The sequence below is a fragment of the Fundulus heteroclitus genome, unplaced genomic scaffold (genome assembly GCF_011125445.2).
Source record: "Fundulus heteroclitus isolate FHET01 unplaced genomic scaffold, MU-UCD_Fhet_4.1 scaffold_107, whole genome shotgun sequence".
NCBI classification, from domain to species: domain Eukaryota; kingdom Metazoa; phylum Chordata; class Actinopteri; order Cyprinodontiformes; family Fundulidae; genus Fundulus; species Fundulus heteroclitus.
Window position 1 is genome coordinate 338,489 of NW_023396520.1, and position 17,828 is coordinate 356,316.

Genomic DNA, 17,828 nt, shown 5'->3' on the forward strand with positions numbered 1-17,828 from the left:
AAAGGATCAAATATCATCCTTTGATTTGTGAGTACAAAACACAAAATTGAACTGTTAAAAGTTGTAAAAGCCTAAAGGGAACAAATGTGTTTGTGAATGAACACCTCACAAAGAAGAATGCAGAGATTTCTTACCAATCTAGGAAATTATAGGAGAAAAAAATACAGGCTACATGGACTAGGAATTGTAAGACATTGATAAAACTTAATGGATCTCCTGAGCAAGCCAAGCTTTAACCGTCAAAAATGTTGCCGAGCTGGAGAAATATAGATGAATGGACTGTTGAGGTTACAGTCCCTTATGCTTTGTCTATTTTCCTACAGTCATGGCCAAAAGTATTGAGAATGACACAAATATTATATTTTCACATGATCTGCTGCCCTCTGGTTTTCATGTCTGTATGTCAGATGTCATCACGTACGTACAGAAATACAATTGCAATCATATTATGAGTAACAAAAGCTTTTAATGACAGAATGAGTTAATGCAGCATGTCAATATTTGCAGTGTTGACCCCTCCACTTCAGGATCTTTGCAATTCTCCCTGGCATGCTCTCAACCAACTTCTGGACCAAATCCTGACTGATAGCAGTCAATTCTTGCACAATCAATGCTTGCATTTTGTCAGAATTCCTAGGTTTTCGTTTTTCCGCCCATCTCTTGATGATTGACCACAAGTTTTCAATGGGATTAAGATCAGGGGAGTTTCCAGGCCATGGACCCAAAATCTCTGTTTTGTTCCCTGAGCCAGTTAGATATCACCTTTGCTTTATGGCAAGGTGCTCCATCATGCTGGAAAAGGCATTGTTCATCACCAAACTGCTCTTGGATGGTTGGGAGAAGTTGCTCTCGGAGGACATTCTGGTACCATTCTTTATTCATGGCTGTGTTTTTAGGTAAGACTGTGAGAGAGCCTACTCCCTTGGCTGAGAAGCAACCCCACACATGAATGGTTTCAGGATGCTTTACAGTCGGCATGAGACAAGACTGGTGGTAGCGCTCACCTCGTCTTCTTGGAACAAGCTGTTTTCCAGATGTCCCAAACAATCAGAAAGGGGATTCATCGGAGAAAATGACTTTACCCCAGTCCTCAGCAGTCCACTCCCTGTACCTTTTGCAGAATATCAGTCTGTCCCTGATGTTTTTCCTGCAGAGAAGTGTCTTCTTTGCTGCCCTCTTTGAGACCAGGCCTTGCTCCAAGAGTCTCCGCCTCACAGTGCGTGCAGATGTACTCACACCTGCCTGCTGCCATTCCTGAGCAAGCTCTGAACTGCTGGTAGCCCGATCCCGCAGCTGAAACACTTTTAAGAGACGTTCCTGGCGCTTGCTGGTCTTTCTTGGGCGCCCTGGAGCCTTTTTGGCAACAATGGAACCTCTCTCCTTGAAGTTCTTGATGATGCGATAGATTGTTGACTGAGGTGCAATCTTTCTAGCTGCGATTCCTTTTCCTATTAGGCCATTTTTGTGCAGGGCAATGATGACTAAACAGATTTCTTTAGAGATGACCATGGTTCACAGAAGAGAAACAATGATGCCAAGCACCAGCCTCTTTTTAAAGTGTCCAGTGGTGTCATTCTTGCTTAATCATGACAGATTGATCTTTGGTCCTCGTTGGTCATGCCTCTTTGGTCATGCCTTATTTGTCTAATTGTTCAGAAGTATGGGGAAATGCAAATAAAACAATTATTGATAAGTTTATTGTACCTGCTATTGGTTTACTCCCGTTCCCGTCTGCTCCCGTTGATATTTAATCCTGTACTGTCCCAATAATGTGATATTTACTAATGATGACTCCCATCCCGCGTGATTCCCGTGGGAATCACGTGACCCGTGGGATTACTGAAACAAATGTCAGCCTCTACTGCACATCTGTCAGTGAAAACAGAGAAAGACTGTGATGCTGCGCGTCCTTGCAACCGTCTGCTTGGAGCAGCTCAGTGTATCAAGCTCAGTGTCTCATATATAAAACAGTTCGATGTAAAGACTTCTTGTGGCTGGGAAGTTTATAGTGTGACATGTACCTGTATGTGCGCAGTCCGCCTTGAGGATGCGCTGACCTCCAGAGTGACCTACACCTGTGTATGTGGGGGCCTTTACATGAATGTACTTCTACTTTCGACATTACAGTCAGGCAATCTTGTAGACAGCTCAGGGGTCCGATCAGGTAGTGACACAGTGTATCCTCATGCTCTGAATATCCATTGAGTGGAGCGGCTTTGTTGCATACCAAAGTCGTACTTACACATTTTAACAGATTTTTGCGTGCATTGTACCACATAAAATCGGTCAGTAAGCACAACAAGTACAGTAATTATATATAAGGTGCATCCCGATTATAAAGCGCACCATACATTTTTGAGAAAATGTAAGGATTTAAGTGTGCTTTATGGTCCGAAAAATACGGTTTGTGACTAACTGTAATGTCCAAGCTGTTTCTATCTACAAGTATAATTAAACGAAAACATCAGAAACCCCTTATTCTGATGTTCTGGTCTGATCTCAGGACTTGATCAGGTTCCTAATCAAGGCATTTTTGATTGCATTGCTACGGAGTCCCTGACTACATTAAAGCCCTGACCCTCCTTTTGATAGAAAAATGTTTAAATGATGAAAACAGATAATTTGTATCTACTTCTTGTATTTTCTGTCCCTGTTGTCTATGGAATGAAAAGAACATAAAACATATAATCCTTAAATGTTTATGCAACATTTTTTGCTTAAGTTGTCCCATGAAACTGCATGAAAGATATGCCAACAGTTTAGTTTTTATGCTCCCTATTTTTTTTGCCCAATAACAAAAGCGGTATTAAGGAATTTCTTCAGTATTTAATTTAGCATAACATTTTTGTTTTTTAACAACCTTAGCTTTGACAGCACAGCCTACTAGCTGTTGAGGTCAATTTGTGCTTTGTTTTAAGTTCCTGTGTTTTCTCTTGCTTGCAGCTGAGTTGAACACAATTGCACCGATTATCTCCAACTTTTTCCTGGCATCCTATGCCTTGATCAATTACTCTGTGTTCCACGCATCACTGGCCAACTCTCCAGGTAAGATCAAGGTGCAAAAAGGGAAAACCAGCATTAAAGGATATATTTGGTTAAGAATTTTAGTCAATATTGGAGAAAGATTTGAGATTGGTGGCAAAAGCATCAGTCAATACTTTATAATCTGAAGTTAAATTGTGCTGAACTGTAAATATGATTTGAGACGTCAGGATTTGAAACCAGTAACTTTAGACCCCAATGGCATGCCTCCCTGCTGTTGACTCACAACTTTATAGGACTGGTGGGGGTTGTGTGCCGACATTGTGAGCTGTTTCTGAACTATTTTAGCATTGTCTCAAATGTCCTAAACACATTTTGTTTCTGTTAAGTACTCATTGGGTCATATGGAAAGAATCCTCATGAAGCAAAATGTGTTCAGGTTCTGAAAAAATGAAAGCACAATATGCCCGCACGCACACACACCAAGATGAGATTCAGCATGTACCTTGAGATCTTGTCACATTTCTCATATTAGACATCTGCGTTTAAGGACATTTTATTTTGAAGTAAGAAAATGTTTTTTAAAATCTGTCCTCCCTGAAGTGAGAGTAGTGTTAAAAAAATCTGGAGTTGAACTAAAGAACTAGACTAAGATTTGTTTACTGTTGAGAGTTTGTATTTTATTAAGTTCTGTGCTTTTTCCTCTTTCTATACGAAATCCTGTGCAGACTTGCAGGTACAGATTGTTTCTGTTCCTAATATCCCCAGCAGGTCATCTGGACCTAAATGGTACATGACTCATTTAGACCTAATGGGTTTTACTGCAGCTGGAACCAGAAGCTGGAAACCCAATTTTGTGTTTGGATCCCTTTCCGGACAATTTGTGCTCTCCCTCTGGGAACTGTAAAACGTTTATGGGACAAAGAGAAATCCCAGTGTACCGTTTACGTCCTGTGGTTTGTTGTTGACTCATTCTATAACCACACTGCAATTCTACATCTTCACTAAAGCTTCTTTAGTCTAGTTTTCATGTTAAATAAATTTGGTCCTTGAATAGCTGTTCTAACCTTCTAGTCCTGAGTCTAATGGGCTTCTAACTTCCATTGTTTAACCCAAGCATATTGTCCGCGCCTATAACAGCGCTGTTTACTGTTTTAGTCCATGACCTTTATGACCTTATGAAGAGCAGCGGTGCGTCTTCATCTCTAATTCTGATTTTTCTATTAAACTTTGTCCCAAACTTAAAGAGAAACCTTCTCAACTTTCTATGATTATATTTTTACCATGATAGCTATACCACAGCATGGTTCATGCATGGCCAAAGCTTTTCCTTTTTGTGACAAATGGTTGTTTTTGCTACAGGCTGGCGTCCCAGCTTCAAATACTACAACATGTGGGTTGCCCTTGCTGGAGCCATACTCTGCTGTGTGGTGATGTTTGTCATCAACTGGGCAGCTGCCCTCCTCACAAATGTCATTGTTATGGGTCTCTACATCTATGTGAGCCACAAAAAGCCAGGTGAGTTCCTATTTTTACAAATGCATTTATTACGCGATTACACATACCCAATATGACGTACTTCATGAAAACTGTGTTCTGTGGACCATCCTCAGTTGTTTTTAGAACCTCTGCACTAAACTACGGTGTGCTACCACAGCAGAGCGGTATTATAAGCCTGCCGGGCTTATATCTATAAGTTCATAACAAGTATTATCTGAATTTAGGAGCAGAATATAGTATAGACTAAAAATTTTAGATTGAAACGGTCTGGTGGGTGTAATGGACAAGTTTGTTAGCACAAAGAGCTTGACGGGACAGAGTTAATGTTCTACTTGATGAATCAGCAACTGTAGTGAAGGGAAGATATGAACAAAGAAAAGCAGTCTGTAATAAAGCTCAGAGGATTATTCCTGCTCAGAACAATAGAACAGTGACTTTTTGTTAGCCTGACTAAAGTGTTGTTCTCCCTTGATGATGATTAAAGGAGGTGTACCACAATCTTTCCTGTTATAGGTTTATATAGATTAGTATTTACTATAGATTTGTAAAAATTAAATTAATAAGTTGGTAAATGGGGTTGTAGAATCATAACCAGATTGATTTGTTTTCTTGTTTAAATGAAAACAAAGGTAATATTTATTTTTGTGCAATAAATACAGTAAAATGCTTATCATTCCTGATCATTTACTCCTTATTGGTTGTTTGTCATATTTAAAAATTTTTCACAATATAATTTGCCATGTATTTATTGTTTCTTTACGCATTAATAATGAGTAACTATTTTAGTGTCTCCTGTGTCTAGTGTTTCTGTTGAGCAAGATTAAATCGGCCCTAAATCCCCAGTGTTCTAGAAAAGTTGATCAGATCATAGCTTTCCTGCGTGGATAAACTGAATTTGGTGAAAGAAATGTTTTTAAGTAACATGAAGCACTGATGTACCTCGGTAAACAGAGCTGCTCTTGTAGCTCTGAGCACACAACGTGTGTGCACACAGTTTGACATGCAGCTACACACACAGAGTAGGCTTTTTCTCTGACTCTAGCACTGCATGGGTCACTTGACCTTTAGCTTGGCAGACTGATCCATAAACACATTTGCTAACTTCACTGTGTTTTTGTTTGCATGTGTCCGTCTGTGCAGATGTGAACTGGGGCTCATCCACCCAGGCTTTGACCTATCAACAGGCTCTGAGCCACACACTGCACCTCAGTGCAGTGGAGGACCATGTCAAGAATTTCAGGTATCACATGGCAGTTGTCACTGTCAAAACAAAGATCTACAGTATTTTCACATCGAGCATGGAGCGAGCAACTCAAAAAGGGTTTACTGTTCATGGCTTAATTACTATATATTTTGTTATGCAGCTAATTTAATATACACACCTTTTTGCTTTATGCTTTAGTAAAACCATTTTTGTTGCAACTGCATTATTCTTAGATTGGTGCACAGGGGATTTCTTCTGACATTGCAGCCCTTCCCAGATTGATTGGCAGCAGAAATTGTCTTGCTAAAGTCATGGCAGTTTTTTTTCACCAACACGCTACTGAATCTTCTGCTTTTATAGCAGGACATCAATGCATTAATGCTCTTGTTGTCTTGATGGTCCTCTTGACTACATTTTACCAGTAAATAAAATTTATCATACTGTTTCCTGTGGGTTTATTCCCTAAGGTTTGTGTGCACACAGCATAGTACAGTGTTGCTTTTGAGGATTTGTTGGTAGCTATGTGGCTTTGACTGTTCCCATGGCAGCAAATCAAGCGGGGATTAAAAGGCTTCTCGTGGTGCTCTCAGAATGACTTGCGTGTTCCTCTGAGCTCCTGCTTGTCTTCCCCTCTTTGCCTAATTAAGCAAATTATTTTGCTTAAAGTGTTGCTTTCTTTGATGTGCGCTAATCTGTTAGGTCACAAAAATGTCAGCAGATTTAAAAGCTACTAATCCTATAAATGTCATGACAAAGATGTCAGCCTTTAAAGAATTTTAGAGGATTTGATACCAACATGTTGTTAATGTCTTTCCTTCCCCCTTTTTTTATTTTCTTCTCAAGACCCCAGTGTTTGGTGATGACTGGTTATCCCAACTCCCGTCCTGCCCTCCTAGATCTCGTTCACTCCTTTACTAAGAATGTTGGCCTCATGATCTGTGGTCATGTCCGCATGGTGAGTGCCCATTTAGCCTTTTTTAATGTTTATGAAGGTAAGGTGAAGGAGACCAATTATGGTATTAGCTCAGATAAAAATGCATTTTAATATAAGCTTCTAAAGCAGGTGTTTTTAGGACAGGTGGTTATGTGATGGAAAAGGCTCAATGTCATTCTGGTAACAACAATCATATCTATTAGCAGGGATGTTGGTGTGAAAGAAATAAAAATCCAAGTCCTGCTCTGTGCTCAAACTGCTTACACCAATACAGCGTTGCTTTCTCTGTCATCAGCAGCCAATGGCAGCTACAGCCAGGACACTGACCATTAAAAGGCACCTGTTATTTTCACTGTGGTGTTAAGGGATTGTGGCCATTACTCAAACTTGTTGTGTGGGCATAATATGCAGCCAGGCTTCTTCAGGAAGTTCATGTGTGACTTAAATTTTACCTACCCACCCACTGAGGTTGGTTAGGGGTCTTTGTGGACAACCTTTTTGTGGTTGTGTTAGATTAGCATGCCTGAAAGAGCAATTTAACCCATAGTCAGGAAGGAGGTGGGAGGCAAAAACAAAGCAGATAAACAAAATGAAATGTTAGGTCATAAGCAGAAGAAGATGGAGAACAAAGGTCAGGCATTGTACTCATGGAAATGGGTATAGTGCCTGTATTTTCACCATGGCAAGTGGTGCAGGAGCAAGGACTACTGGTCCCTGGCTTCTTTGATGACCCTGATGTGATGCAGAGGAAGACGTTAGTTGTTCACTGTAGAGAAAGGAGAATATTGAGGCCTTCAGATCCACCCAGGTAAGCCTTGATTTATTATTATTTTTTTAGACCAGACACTTATGAACCCTTCTGAGTGTTTTGTTTTTAGCTTTTGGCCTTCCCTTTACACATTTAATTGTGACTTGGAACAGAAATCTTGTTTTTGTGCAAGTGTCATTTGTCATAATTGTTGTAAGATAAGATCTTGTGTAATCACAGGAGCTGCATGAACTATAGTAGAGTTTTAAAGTCCTGGAGAGGTTGCATTCCTGATTCAAATGACAGAATGATCTCCTGAGGCATCTAGGGAGAACAGATTAGGTGTGATGCAACAAAGAAACTCTCAGAATGCAGGATAGTGGGACCGCTACAGTAAAAACCTCAGTGATTCCTAATGGCAAAGAAATTATTGTATGAGCATGCTTGGTGTAAAAACAAACCCCTGCTGGGAATAAATGTTTCACAATTGAAAGGCTATGTTAAGTGGATGAATGCAGGCTCTGTGCAGTCCTCGCTGGCAGCAACTCTCCACCTCTTTGAAACTCTTTGTGGGCTCTCATTTGCTCCCCTGCTTATTGCTGTTGCTTCCATTAGGTATGAAAAGCAGCTTGGCTCAAGTTAAATGAGGTAAACATTCCCACCTATTGGGATTACACTTTACTAGCTGAAGGTTGTTGACCCTTTTTATTTCAAAAGACTAAATTGCAATTAAGGCTTCTTAATTTATACCAAACCATTTCATACTGTTTACGTTATATCTCACAATAATTAGGAATATACAATAATTTTCCTGCAAGCCAGAACATTGAGCTGAAGGTGCAGGGATGTAGGGCAGAAATGCATTCAGGGTGACTCATTTGCTTCTCTGAGGATTGGTTACTGAAGAACAAAAAGTGGTTAAAGCCAGTGACATCAGATTAGATTGTAAAGCAATGCTGTGTTTATTGAATATCATGTTTCTGTTGCATCTGTTTGATTCCCAACAGGGCTACAGAAAGCCAAACTTTAAAGATCTCGCTGCAGACCAGTCCCGGTACCAGCGCTGGTTGATGAGGAATGAGACCAAGGCCTTCTACACACCAGTGTTTGCTGAGGACCTGAGACAGGGCTCCCAGTACTTGCTCCAGGTAAGAAAGCAGTTCAGCTTACCATGCAGCAATCTGTCTGTATGCAATAACTCATTGTTTGAAGTTTGTCTGAATGTCTGCATTACTTTAAACAGTATTGGGTCTTTAACCATTGCAATCTAAATGCCTGTGTTTTTATATACCCAGCTTATTCTATCTCATTGCCTAAAATAATACATTTGAATTTAACATTAGAATTTTTAGACTTATGTTGTTTCATATCATGCTGATGTACATGGGGTCACTATGACAACTTGTTAGACAGCGCTCTTGTTCTTTTCAGTTCTGCTACTGGTGCCCCTCATCATTTTAAGGTTGGTTGATTCAAAGCTAAGTGTTGAATCGCAACAGTTTGGAGTCTCTTACTGAAGTTTTATTAAATTGTGACTGCTATATAGTGCTAAATATCCCATCTCAAGTGTTACAGCTGAAAATGACTAGTCCTCGTGTATGCTGCATCCAGACCAAATGCATTTTCAGCATCAAAAAGGTGTCCAACGCCTCAACTTGGGACACTTGTGCACATAAATGTCCAACGGGCTGTCTAGGCTACTGGAGGACATCAGGGCCTATTTTTCCTCACTCTACTGATTTCTACTGTTCTCCAGTCTACTGTTCTCTAGTTTTGCATTGCATTGAAATGACTGTTGTCATTTCAGCTTTTAACTTTTTGCTCTTTTTTTTTTCTTCATAGTAGGTACACCTGGTCTGACGTTCTGTTAACTGTGACATCATCCAGGGAAGACAGATCACCCGCTATTACCATCTAATGTAGAACAGATTACTGGATCAATGTGTGCTTCTGTGCTTTTTTGTCTGTCTTTTTGTGTCTCTGTCTTCTGTAACCCCCAGTCGGTCGAGGCAGATGACCGTTCATACTGAGACCGGTTCTGCTGGAGGTTTTCCTTCCTGTTAATGGGGAGTTTTTCTTTCCGCTGTCGCTCCATGCTTGCTCAGTATGAGGGATTGCTGCAAAGCCATGGACATGCATACGACTCTCCCTGTAGCTCTACGCCTCTCCAGGAGTAAATGCTGCTTGTCGGGACTTTGAAGCAATCAACTGGTTCCCTTTACATAGGAAATTTTTGACCAATCTGTATAATATGATTGAATTTGACTTTGTAAAGTGCCTCGAGATGACCATTTCACGAATTGACGCTATATAAATAAAATTGAATTGAATTGAATCAACGCTCAGACAGCGCATCTGACAGAGTGGCTCCCGTGGGGAGAAGCTTCCCTGTTCTTTTCCTCTGTTTGGAAAATTGTGGATGAAATCTAGAGTGGCTTGGGTTTATTTACTAAATAATATAATATAATTTGCACCATGTCCGAATTTGCAAATAATTCAGAGGCGTTTTGAGTTTGAGTTTCACCACCCACTGCAGGTGCTGCGCACTGGCAAGGATCGCTTTCAGCGCTATTTGTGTCTGACCTAAGCACAATTTGATAACCTGCTGACTGGTGTCCTCATCTCCTGCCAGGACAACTACAGGTGCCCCATTTCAGCTGAAGAGTATTTGTCCATCTGTCTCAGGTTAATGGGCATCTCGATGTTAACATTTATCAGTGATCCAAAGTAAAAATATTTTTTCTGTCGGAAAATACCCCACTGCATCAGATGGTGCATCCTGCTGCAAAAGTTCAACTCTTGCGTCGGCCACTCTAGAGCTGCTTAACGCACGTCAAACCAAATTTTGCAGCACGAAACGCGCAGATGGTCTATGGTGGATGGCGCATCCACCATAGACTTTGCATGTAAACCCGATGCCCTTGATGCTCGAAAGGCGTTTGGTCTGAACGCAGTATTAATGAGGCTGATCCATAACTAAAGCATGTATCCGAGCACTACTTTCATTCAGTACATGTTTTCAAACTTCCAGCTCAAAAGCAAGTGTTTATTATACTTAAGACTGTAGCAAGCATTATAAGAATGAATGGCTGCATTGGTCCAGACTGTTGCATCACTAATTTTGCCAATTTGATCTAAAGCCACTTAAAACTAAGGCTGTTTAGTGACTTACATTTTTGTTCTTTCAGGCTGCTGGTCTGGGTCGTCTCCGGCCAAACACGCTGGTGCTTGGCTTCAAGAATGACTGGAGAGATGGTGACATGATGAATGTGGAGATTTACATTAATATGATCCAGTAAGTAGAAATACAAAATGAGACAATGGCCATTGTTTTAGAAAAACACTACTAACTGTAAAAACGTATGGGGATTATGGTTTTAAAGGTCCAGCCATGTGATGGTCAAGTTAACTGATATACACAGATATGTGCTCTCTTCTTTTGTCGATGTGGAGGCTGACACGCTACAGGGATGAAGTTGCAGTGTTGGTCTCAAGTTAAGCTCAGAATTTGTTGCTTTGTTCATTGCTAACATGATGTGTTGTTCTTTTCTCCTCCTCAGTGATGCCTTTGACTTCCAGTATGGTGCTGTCATCCTGCGACTGAAGGAGGGGCTGGATGTGTCTCATATCCAAGGACAAGGTATCAAACCTCTGCCACTAAAAACCTGTCTTTTAAAGGACAGGATCTCATCTCTACTATTTATATGGGCTGAGTGAACAAGGAATGCAAAATTATTCAAAGAAAAAATAATCAAATCCCTCCGATCAAAGTTTTTTCCAATACCTTTGTATAAATATAAATTCCAGTAGGTGTTAAAAAAATATATGGACCGAAGTGCTTGCTGTTTACACTTCAATTGTTTACAATAAAAATTTTGGAAGTCCAAAGGTTCCCTTTATTGTTAGTAAAATCCAGAGTGTTCTGCAGGACAGAACACACCTATCTGGTTTATTTCTGTTGGGTTTGATAACATTTTTCTGCAGGTTACGATCTGGAAGCTGTATTTTGTTAATGACTGATTTGTAGCTGGAATGTGGAGATTGCAAGGTTTTTAAACTAAATGTTTTAATTTTCCACAAAACACTAATCTGATGTGGCTAGTAGTGATCTACCGTCCTGTCTTTAATCTTTTGTCATAAAAAAACATTGGAAATCTACCTGCTTTAGAGGTGTCATTAAGCCTCTGGGCTTCTACAGTTTCACACCATAAAATGTGAATGTTTGGATGAATAAAATTATAATTTTTATTATTATTATTTTTTTTTTTTTTCCCAGTGTCCTGTCTAGCAATGTGGCAATAAGAATTGATCTCTTAATGCCAAAAAGAGCTCAACAGATTTTGCTTTCACAAGTGGAGCAAATAGCTTTCGCCATAATGCTCTGCTTGATTTGTGCATGTAAATAGCTTTATTGTGATTCCTGCAGGGAGAATTTCAAATTATATGGACACTACAATGGGAAAGTGGGAGAGTAAAGGAAGAACAAGAAGAGAGAAAAAAAAAGAAAGAACAGGTGAAAGAAAGAAGAGATAAAAGGAAGAGAATGATAAAACGTCCTGTCTGCTCCATCACCTGGAAAGAGACGCAAAAAGAACAGAACAGACATAAAGCAACAGATACAATCGAGTAACACCTTGATACCATTGCTAAATCATATGTATTATTATTTAAGCTGACATGTGTAATGTGATACCTTAAAAAAGAAAGTGAAAGAAAATAAATAAATTATAGGCTTTCTGTATATAAGTGAACATTTAATAACTGGGACCCAGCACCTGTGGGAGTTTGTGAGAGTGCACTAGTTTAGGTGAAAATTATACAGAAGGAAATAGCTCGATAGTGGTTGTGGAGAACCAAAGACCCGCCTTCCCCGAGCACAGAGGCAGGGATCAGGGGACCCATAACCCCGGACTTCCAAAGGGGCCCCCAAAGCAGTGCGCCCGAGAGGGGCCATCACAGGAAATCTGCAAATCTAATTTTTAGATTCGTAAAGTTGCTCAGGAAGAAATTGGAGCATGTGTTGCTTTTTTGTAATACTGAAAACTTATCTTAAAGTCCTGATGTCTAGAGGCATGTATGTAATTGTTGCTTAGCTTCTACATCACAAATTTGCAAAATAAATCAAAAGTTACATGTAGCTACGGTTCTATGAATCCTGGATGCCCGCCAGAGGGCGGTACTGAAACAACTAAATGTTCCCTCCATCCATGCTGTGTTTCAGTAATAATACTAACACTTGTGACCCACTGGATGACCAATCAGAACCGATTGTCATCTGAGGCTCTGCTCCTAAAGAATCTTCTCGTGGAATGCAAGGATTCTAATTCAAAGAACCATAGGTACATAGGTAACTTCCATCAGAGACTGGAGACACTCCAGAAGAGTGGGCACCAAGCAGGTGTTGTGCAATTATACACTGTTAAGTTATTTAATGTTTCATAAATAACTCTCTGTCTGTTAAGTATTGTCTGGTGATGATCAGCTCTTAAGCTGATATCAAGACAACGGTTGAAAGGGATGAATTCGAGCACTAGCGATCTTTTAACAGCAAAACCTGCACACACATAGAATAAAGGAGTGACAGCTTCTTTTCAAGTTCAAGAATTTAATAACAGAAATAAAATGAACATCCAGAGAACATCACTATGTAATGCTGTTTACCTGAATTAACACAATATTTCGATTAATAAATCCTGTCTACTAGGCTAGTGAAACTTAACTAAACTACTAAGCAAAATTAAGATAAAAAGAAGCTAAGCTAAGGAACTATTTACATGCAAAACAAACAAAAGACAAACAAAAGTGGTTGATCATAATCAGAATACTTCAGTGAATCCTGGTTCACTGCAGATCTGATTAACAAAAACATGGAATGGAGTTAAAAACATTTGCCATGTATTTCAATCCATTCACAATGCAAAGCCCAAGTTGAACAAAACATTATTTGTTAAAATAATATTCTGAGGACCGGTTTGTCCTGTAAAATCATTTAAACCCTTACGACCGAGTTTGTTAATGCGATTCTCCCTCCGGGCGCATGGGGTCGCTGTGGCAACTCGGTGGCTAAGAGGTTACAACATAATGTTGCCGAAATTGCCTTGAAAACCGGTATTAATATACCACATTGATGCGGGAATAAGGCTTATAACACCATCGGAGGATGGCAGAGCAGAACAGTTACGCTTTACGCTTTAAAACGGACTCCTTTTTAGGGGTCCGAAACCGGATGTTAGCAAGGCTAATATCCTGTTAGCTAGCGCGACCTACCGGTTAGCCCTTTTGTTCTAAACACCACGGTTTACAAACATTTCCCAATAAACCTTTTACTTCACCCTCAGCCCGCTGCCCAAACCTGTCCTTTTCAGTTCTGTTCAGTTTGGCCATTCACGGAAGCGGCGTTGAAGGAGGAAGTTGTTGGTTAGCGCTAGCGGGCTAGCGCTTGGCTCTTGGCAGGCTAGCGTTAGCCTTGCAGCAGCATGTGGCTAACGGCGTGGTCGGGTCGGAGGCCTGGTCCTCCAGGCAGACTCTGACCCCGGTTGCAGTCACAAGCAGATCTCTCCTCGGCATGGGGACGTTGCTTCTGTGCTGGCTTTTCAGCTCTGCGTTGTCTGGAACCAGCTCCGTCTGTGGTGCGCTGAGAAAGCAGAACAAAGCTAGCATAGACGGATTCCTTCACTTCGGCATCTGTTTTAAGCAGAAGTGAGAGACTTATCTTTGAATCGGCTGGCAGTTTCTCCCTATGCCAGGGAGGAAGGCTCATTCTGACTTAGCTCGAGGCCTCTTCCAGGCCCCCCCCCCCTCTCTTTGAGTGGTGGTCCTCAGTGTGTTTCAGCAGCTTGGAGTCAGGAGAAGAGGTCGAAGAGAAGAGCGGGCAGAGGTGTGCTGTGTCTTTTATCTGTAAGGAGGTGGTCACAGCTGACCTCCTGCCGAGAAGAAGGGACGAGCGAGAGAGGGGGAGAGGAAGGCTTCTCCTGGCCCCCCCTTATCCTTTGCAGAAGGAGTGGACTTTCTTTGTTGAATCATCCACTGTTCAGGATTCAATCTGAGATCACTATCATGGCATAACACAGGAAACTGGATTCTCGTTGCGTGCAGAACACCTCTGAGAAAAATGACACAATCTGTCTGCGTTTTGCCGATAAGTAGAAGGTTCCTTGGCGCTCAAAAAAGTGCGACTGATGGGATCCAAACACCCAGTCAGTTGCAGCCCAAGCCTCCCAGCAGCCACACCCACAACTGGAGACTTTGTGGATATAGGTGGCAAATCCGTGCCCCAACTGAGACAGCAGATCTGTCCTGTTTTCACAGACTAATGCCAGAGGGTTTTCAATTCAATTAAATTTTATTTATATAGCACCAATTCATGAAGCATGTCATCTCAAGGCACTTTACAAAGTCAAATTCAATCATATTATACAGATTGGTCAAACATTTCCTATATAAGGGAACCAGTTGATTGCTTCAAAGTCCCGACAAGCAGCATTCACTCCTGGAGAAGCGTAGAGCTACAGGCAGAGTCGTCTGCATTGTCCATGGCTTTGCAGCAATCCCTCATACTGAGCAAGCATGGAGTGACAGCGGAAAGAAAAACTCCCCATTAACGGGAAGGAAAACCTCCAGCAGAACCGGGCTCAGTATGAACGGTCATCTGCCTCGACCGACTGGGGGTTACAGAAGACAGAGACACAAAAAGACAGACAAAAAAGCACAGAAGCACACATTGATCCAGTAATCTGTTCTACATTAGATGGTAAGAGCGGGAGATCTGTCTTCCCTGGATGATGTCATAGCTAACAGAACGCCAGACCAGGTGTACCTACTATGAAGAAAAAAGAGAGAGAGCAAAAAGTTAAAAGCTGAAATGACAACAGTCATTTCAATGCAATGCAATGCAAAACTAGAGAACAGTAGACTGGAGAACAGTAGAAATCAGAGTGAGAAAATATAGGCCCTGATGTCTCCTCCAGTAGCCTAAGCCTATAGCAGCATAATTATAGAGGTAGCTCAGGTTAACTTGAGCCACTCTAACTACAAACTTTGTCAAAAAGGAAAGTTTTAAGATTAGCCTTCAAAGTTGACGGGGTGTCTGCCTCACGGACCAAAACTGGGAGTTGGTTCCACAGGAGAGGAGCCTGATAGCTAAAGGATCTGCCTCCCATTCTACTTTTAGAGACTCTAGGAACCACCAGCAGACCTGCAGCCTGAGAGCGAAGTGCTCTGGTAGGAACATACGGGGTAATCAGAGCTCTGACATGATGGCGCTTGATTATTAAGGGCTTTATATGTTAGAAGAAGAATTTTAAATTCTATTCTTGATTTAACAGGAAGTCAATGAAGGGAAGCTAAAATTGGAGAAATATGATCCCTTTTGTTGATTTTCATCAGAACTCTTGCTGCAGCATTTTGGATCAGCTGAAGACTTTGAACTGCATTTTGTGGACTTCCTGATAGTAAAGAATTACAATATTCCAGCCTTCAAGTAACAAATGCATGGACTAGTTTTTCCGCATCGCTCCTGGACAGAATGTTTCTAATTTTGGTGATATTCCTGAGGTGAAAAAAGGAAACTGTGGAAACCTGTTTAATATGGGATTTAAATGACATGTCTAGGTCAAAAACAACACCAAGATTTTTTACTTTATTACCAGAGGCAAAGGTAATGCCATCCAGATTAAGTGATTGATTAAAAAGTTTATTTTTTGAGGACTCTGGTCCAAAGATTACAACTTCTGTCTTGTCAGAATTTAAGTGCAGGAAATTTAAAGTCATCCAGCTTTTGATGTCATCAAGACATGACTGCAGTCGAAGTAACTGATTGGATTCATCAGGATTTATGGATAAATATAGCTGAGTGTCATCAGCATAACAGTGGAAATTAATCCTATGCTGTCTGATAATTTGGCCGATGGGAAGCATGTATATAGTAAAGAAAATTGGTCCAAGGACTGAACCCTGTGGTACTCTACAGGTGACCCTAGAGTTTGAGGAAGATTTATTATTAACATGAACAAACTGGAATCTGTCCGACAGATAAGATTTAAACACACCTAATGCTTTCCCCTTATTCCCTACAGTATGCTCAAGTCTTTGTAGGAGAATATTGTGATCAGCTGTGTCAAATGCACCACTGAGATCTAAGAGGACAAGTATAGACACAAGTCCATTATCTGAGGCCATGAGAATATCATTAGTGACCTTCACCAGAGCTGTTTCAGCGCTATGATGAACTCTGAAGCCTGACTGAAACTCCTCAAGTAAGTCATTACTTCGTAAATGTTCACAAAGTTGATTAGCAACTACTTTCTCAAGAATTTTAGATAAGAAAAGAAGATTAGATATAGGTCTGTAATTTACTAACTCATCTTGATCAAGAGATGGTTTCTTAAGTAAAGGTTTAATGACAGCTACTTTAAAAGCCTGTGGTACATATCCATTTACCAAGGATAGATTAATCATGTCTGAAATAGTGCCACTGATCAATGGGAATATCTCTTTAAACAACTTGGTTGGGATCGGGTCTAACATACAGGTAGAAGGTTTAGATGAAGCTAAAATTTAGATAGCTCAGAAAGCTCTACTGCGTCTAAACAGTTCAGACACTGTGCAGGTTATAAAGATTCCTCCAAAGCTGCTTCACTTACTGAGGACGAGGTAATCATGTTTGGGAGGATGCCAATTTTTTTTTTTTTTTTAATGGAATCAATTTTATTTATGAAGAATCCCATAAAATCATTACTGCTAAGGGAATGGATGGATCAACAGAGCTGTGACTCTGTGTAAGTTTGGCAACTGTACTGAAGAGAAATCTAGGATTATTTTGTTCTCCTCAATTAATGATGAAAAATATGCTGCTCTAACTCTGCGAAGGGTCTTGTTATACATAAATAGACTGTCCCTCCAGATTAGGTAGGATTCCTCTTGGTGTGCAGAGCACCATTTTCTCTCCTATTTCCTAACATTGTGCTTCAAGGAACGCAGCTCTGAATTAAACCAGGGAGCCAGCTTCCTGTGAATAATCACCTTCTTTTTCAAAGGAGCTACATTGTCTAATGCAGAACACAATGACGAAGTCACACCGTTAACAAAGACATCTATCTGTGAATGGGAAGAAACAACATTGCTGCTATCTGCAGGGTATTTTTGCAATACTGACGATATTAAGAGGGGGGCAGACTCTTTAAAGTTTGATGCAGCATTGTCCGATAAAGATCTACTATAATGGAACCCTCTTTTGGTGGTGGGGTTAGATTAAACTCAAATATTACTAAACAATGATCAGATAGGACAGGGTTGTGAGGAAATACTGTTAATTGTTCACAATTGATGCCATATGTCAGCACAAGGTCTAAAGTATGGAGCCAAGAGTGCATCGGTTTATGCACATTTTGAGCAAAACCAATTGAATCTAGGATAGTTTTAACGGCTACGCTAAGGTTATCACATTCTGTGTCAACATGAAT

The 17,828-nt window shown here is 40.6% G+C and overlaps 1 protein-coding gene across 2 annotated transcripts in view; it reads left to right on the forward strand.

Moving 5' to 3' along the window:
- LOC105918929 (solute carrier family 12 member 2) overlaps positions 1-17,828 on the forward strand; it is a 130,330-nt gene that overhangs the window by 81,349 nt on the left and 31,153 nt on the right. For both annotated transcript variants that reach the window (XM_012854117.3, XM_021311492.2), the window contains exons 13-19: positions 2,944-3,045; positions 4,345-4,500; positions 5,623-5,722; positions 6,530-6,641; positions 8,376-8,516; positions 10,557-10,663; positions 10,929-11,008. In XM_012854117.3, the coding sequence (XP_012709571.2) occupies positions 2,944-3,045; positions 4,345-4,500; positions 5,623-5,722; positions 6,530-6,641; positions 8,376-8,516; positions 10,557-10,663; positions 10,929-11,008 (798 nt within the window). The remainder of the gene's footprint in view (positions 1-2,943; positions 3,046-4,344; positions 4,501-5,622; positions 5,723-6,529; positions 6,642-8,375; positions 8,517-10,556; positions 10,664-10,928; positions 11,009-17,828) is intronic.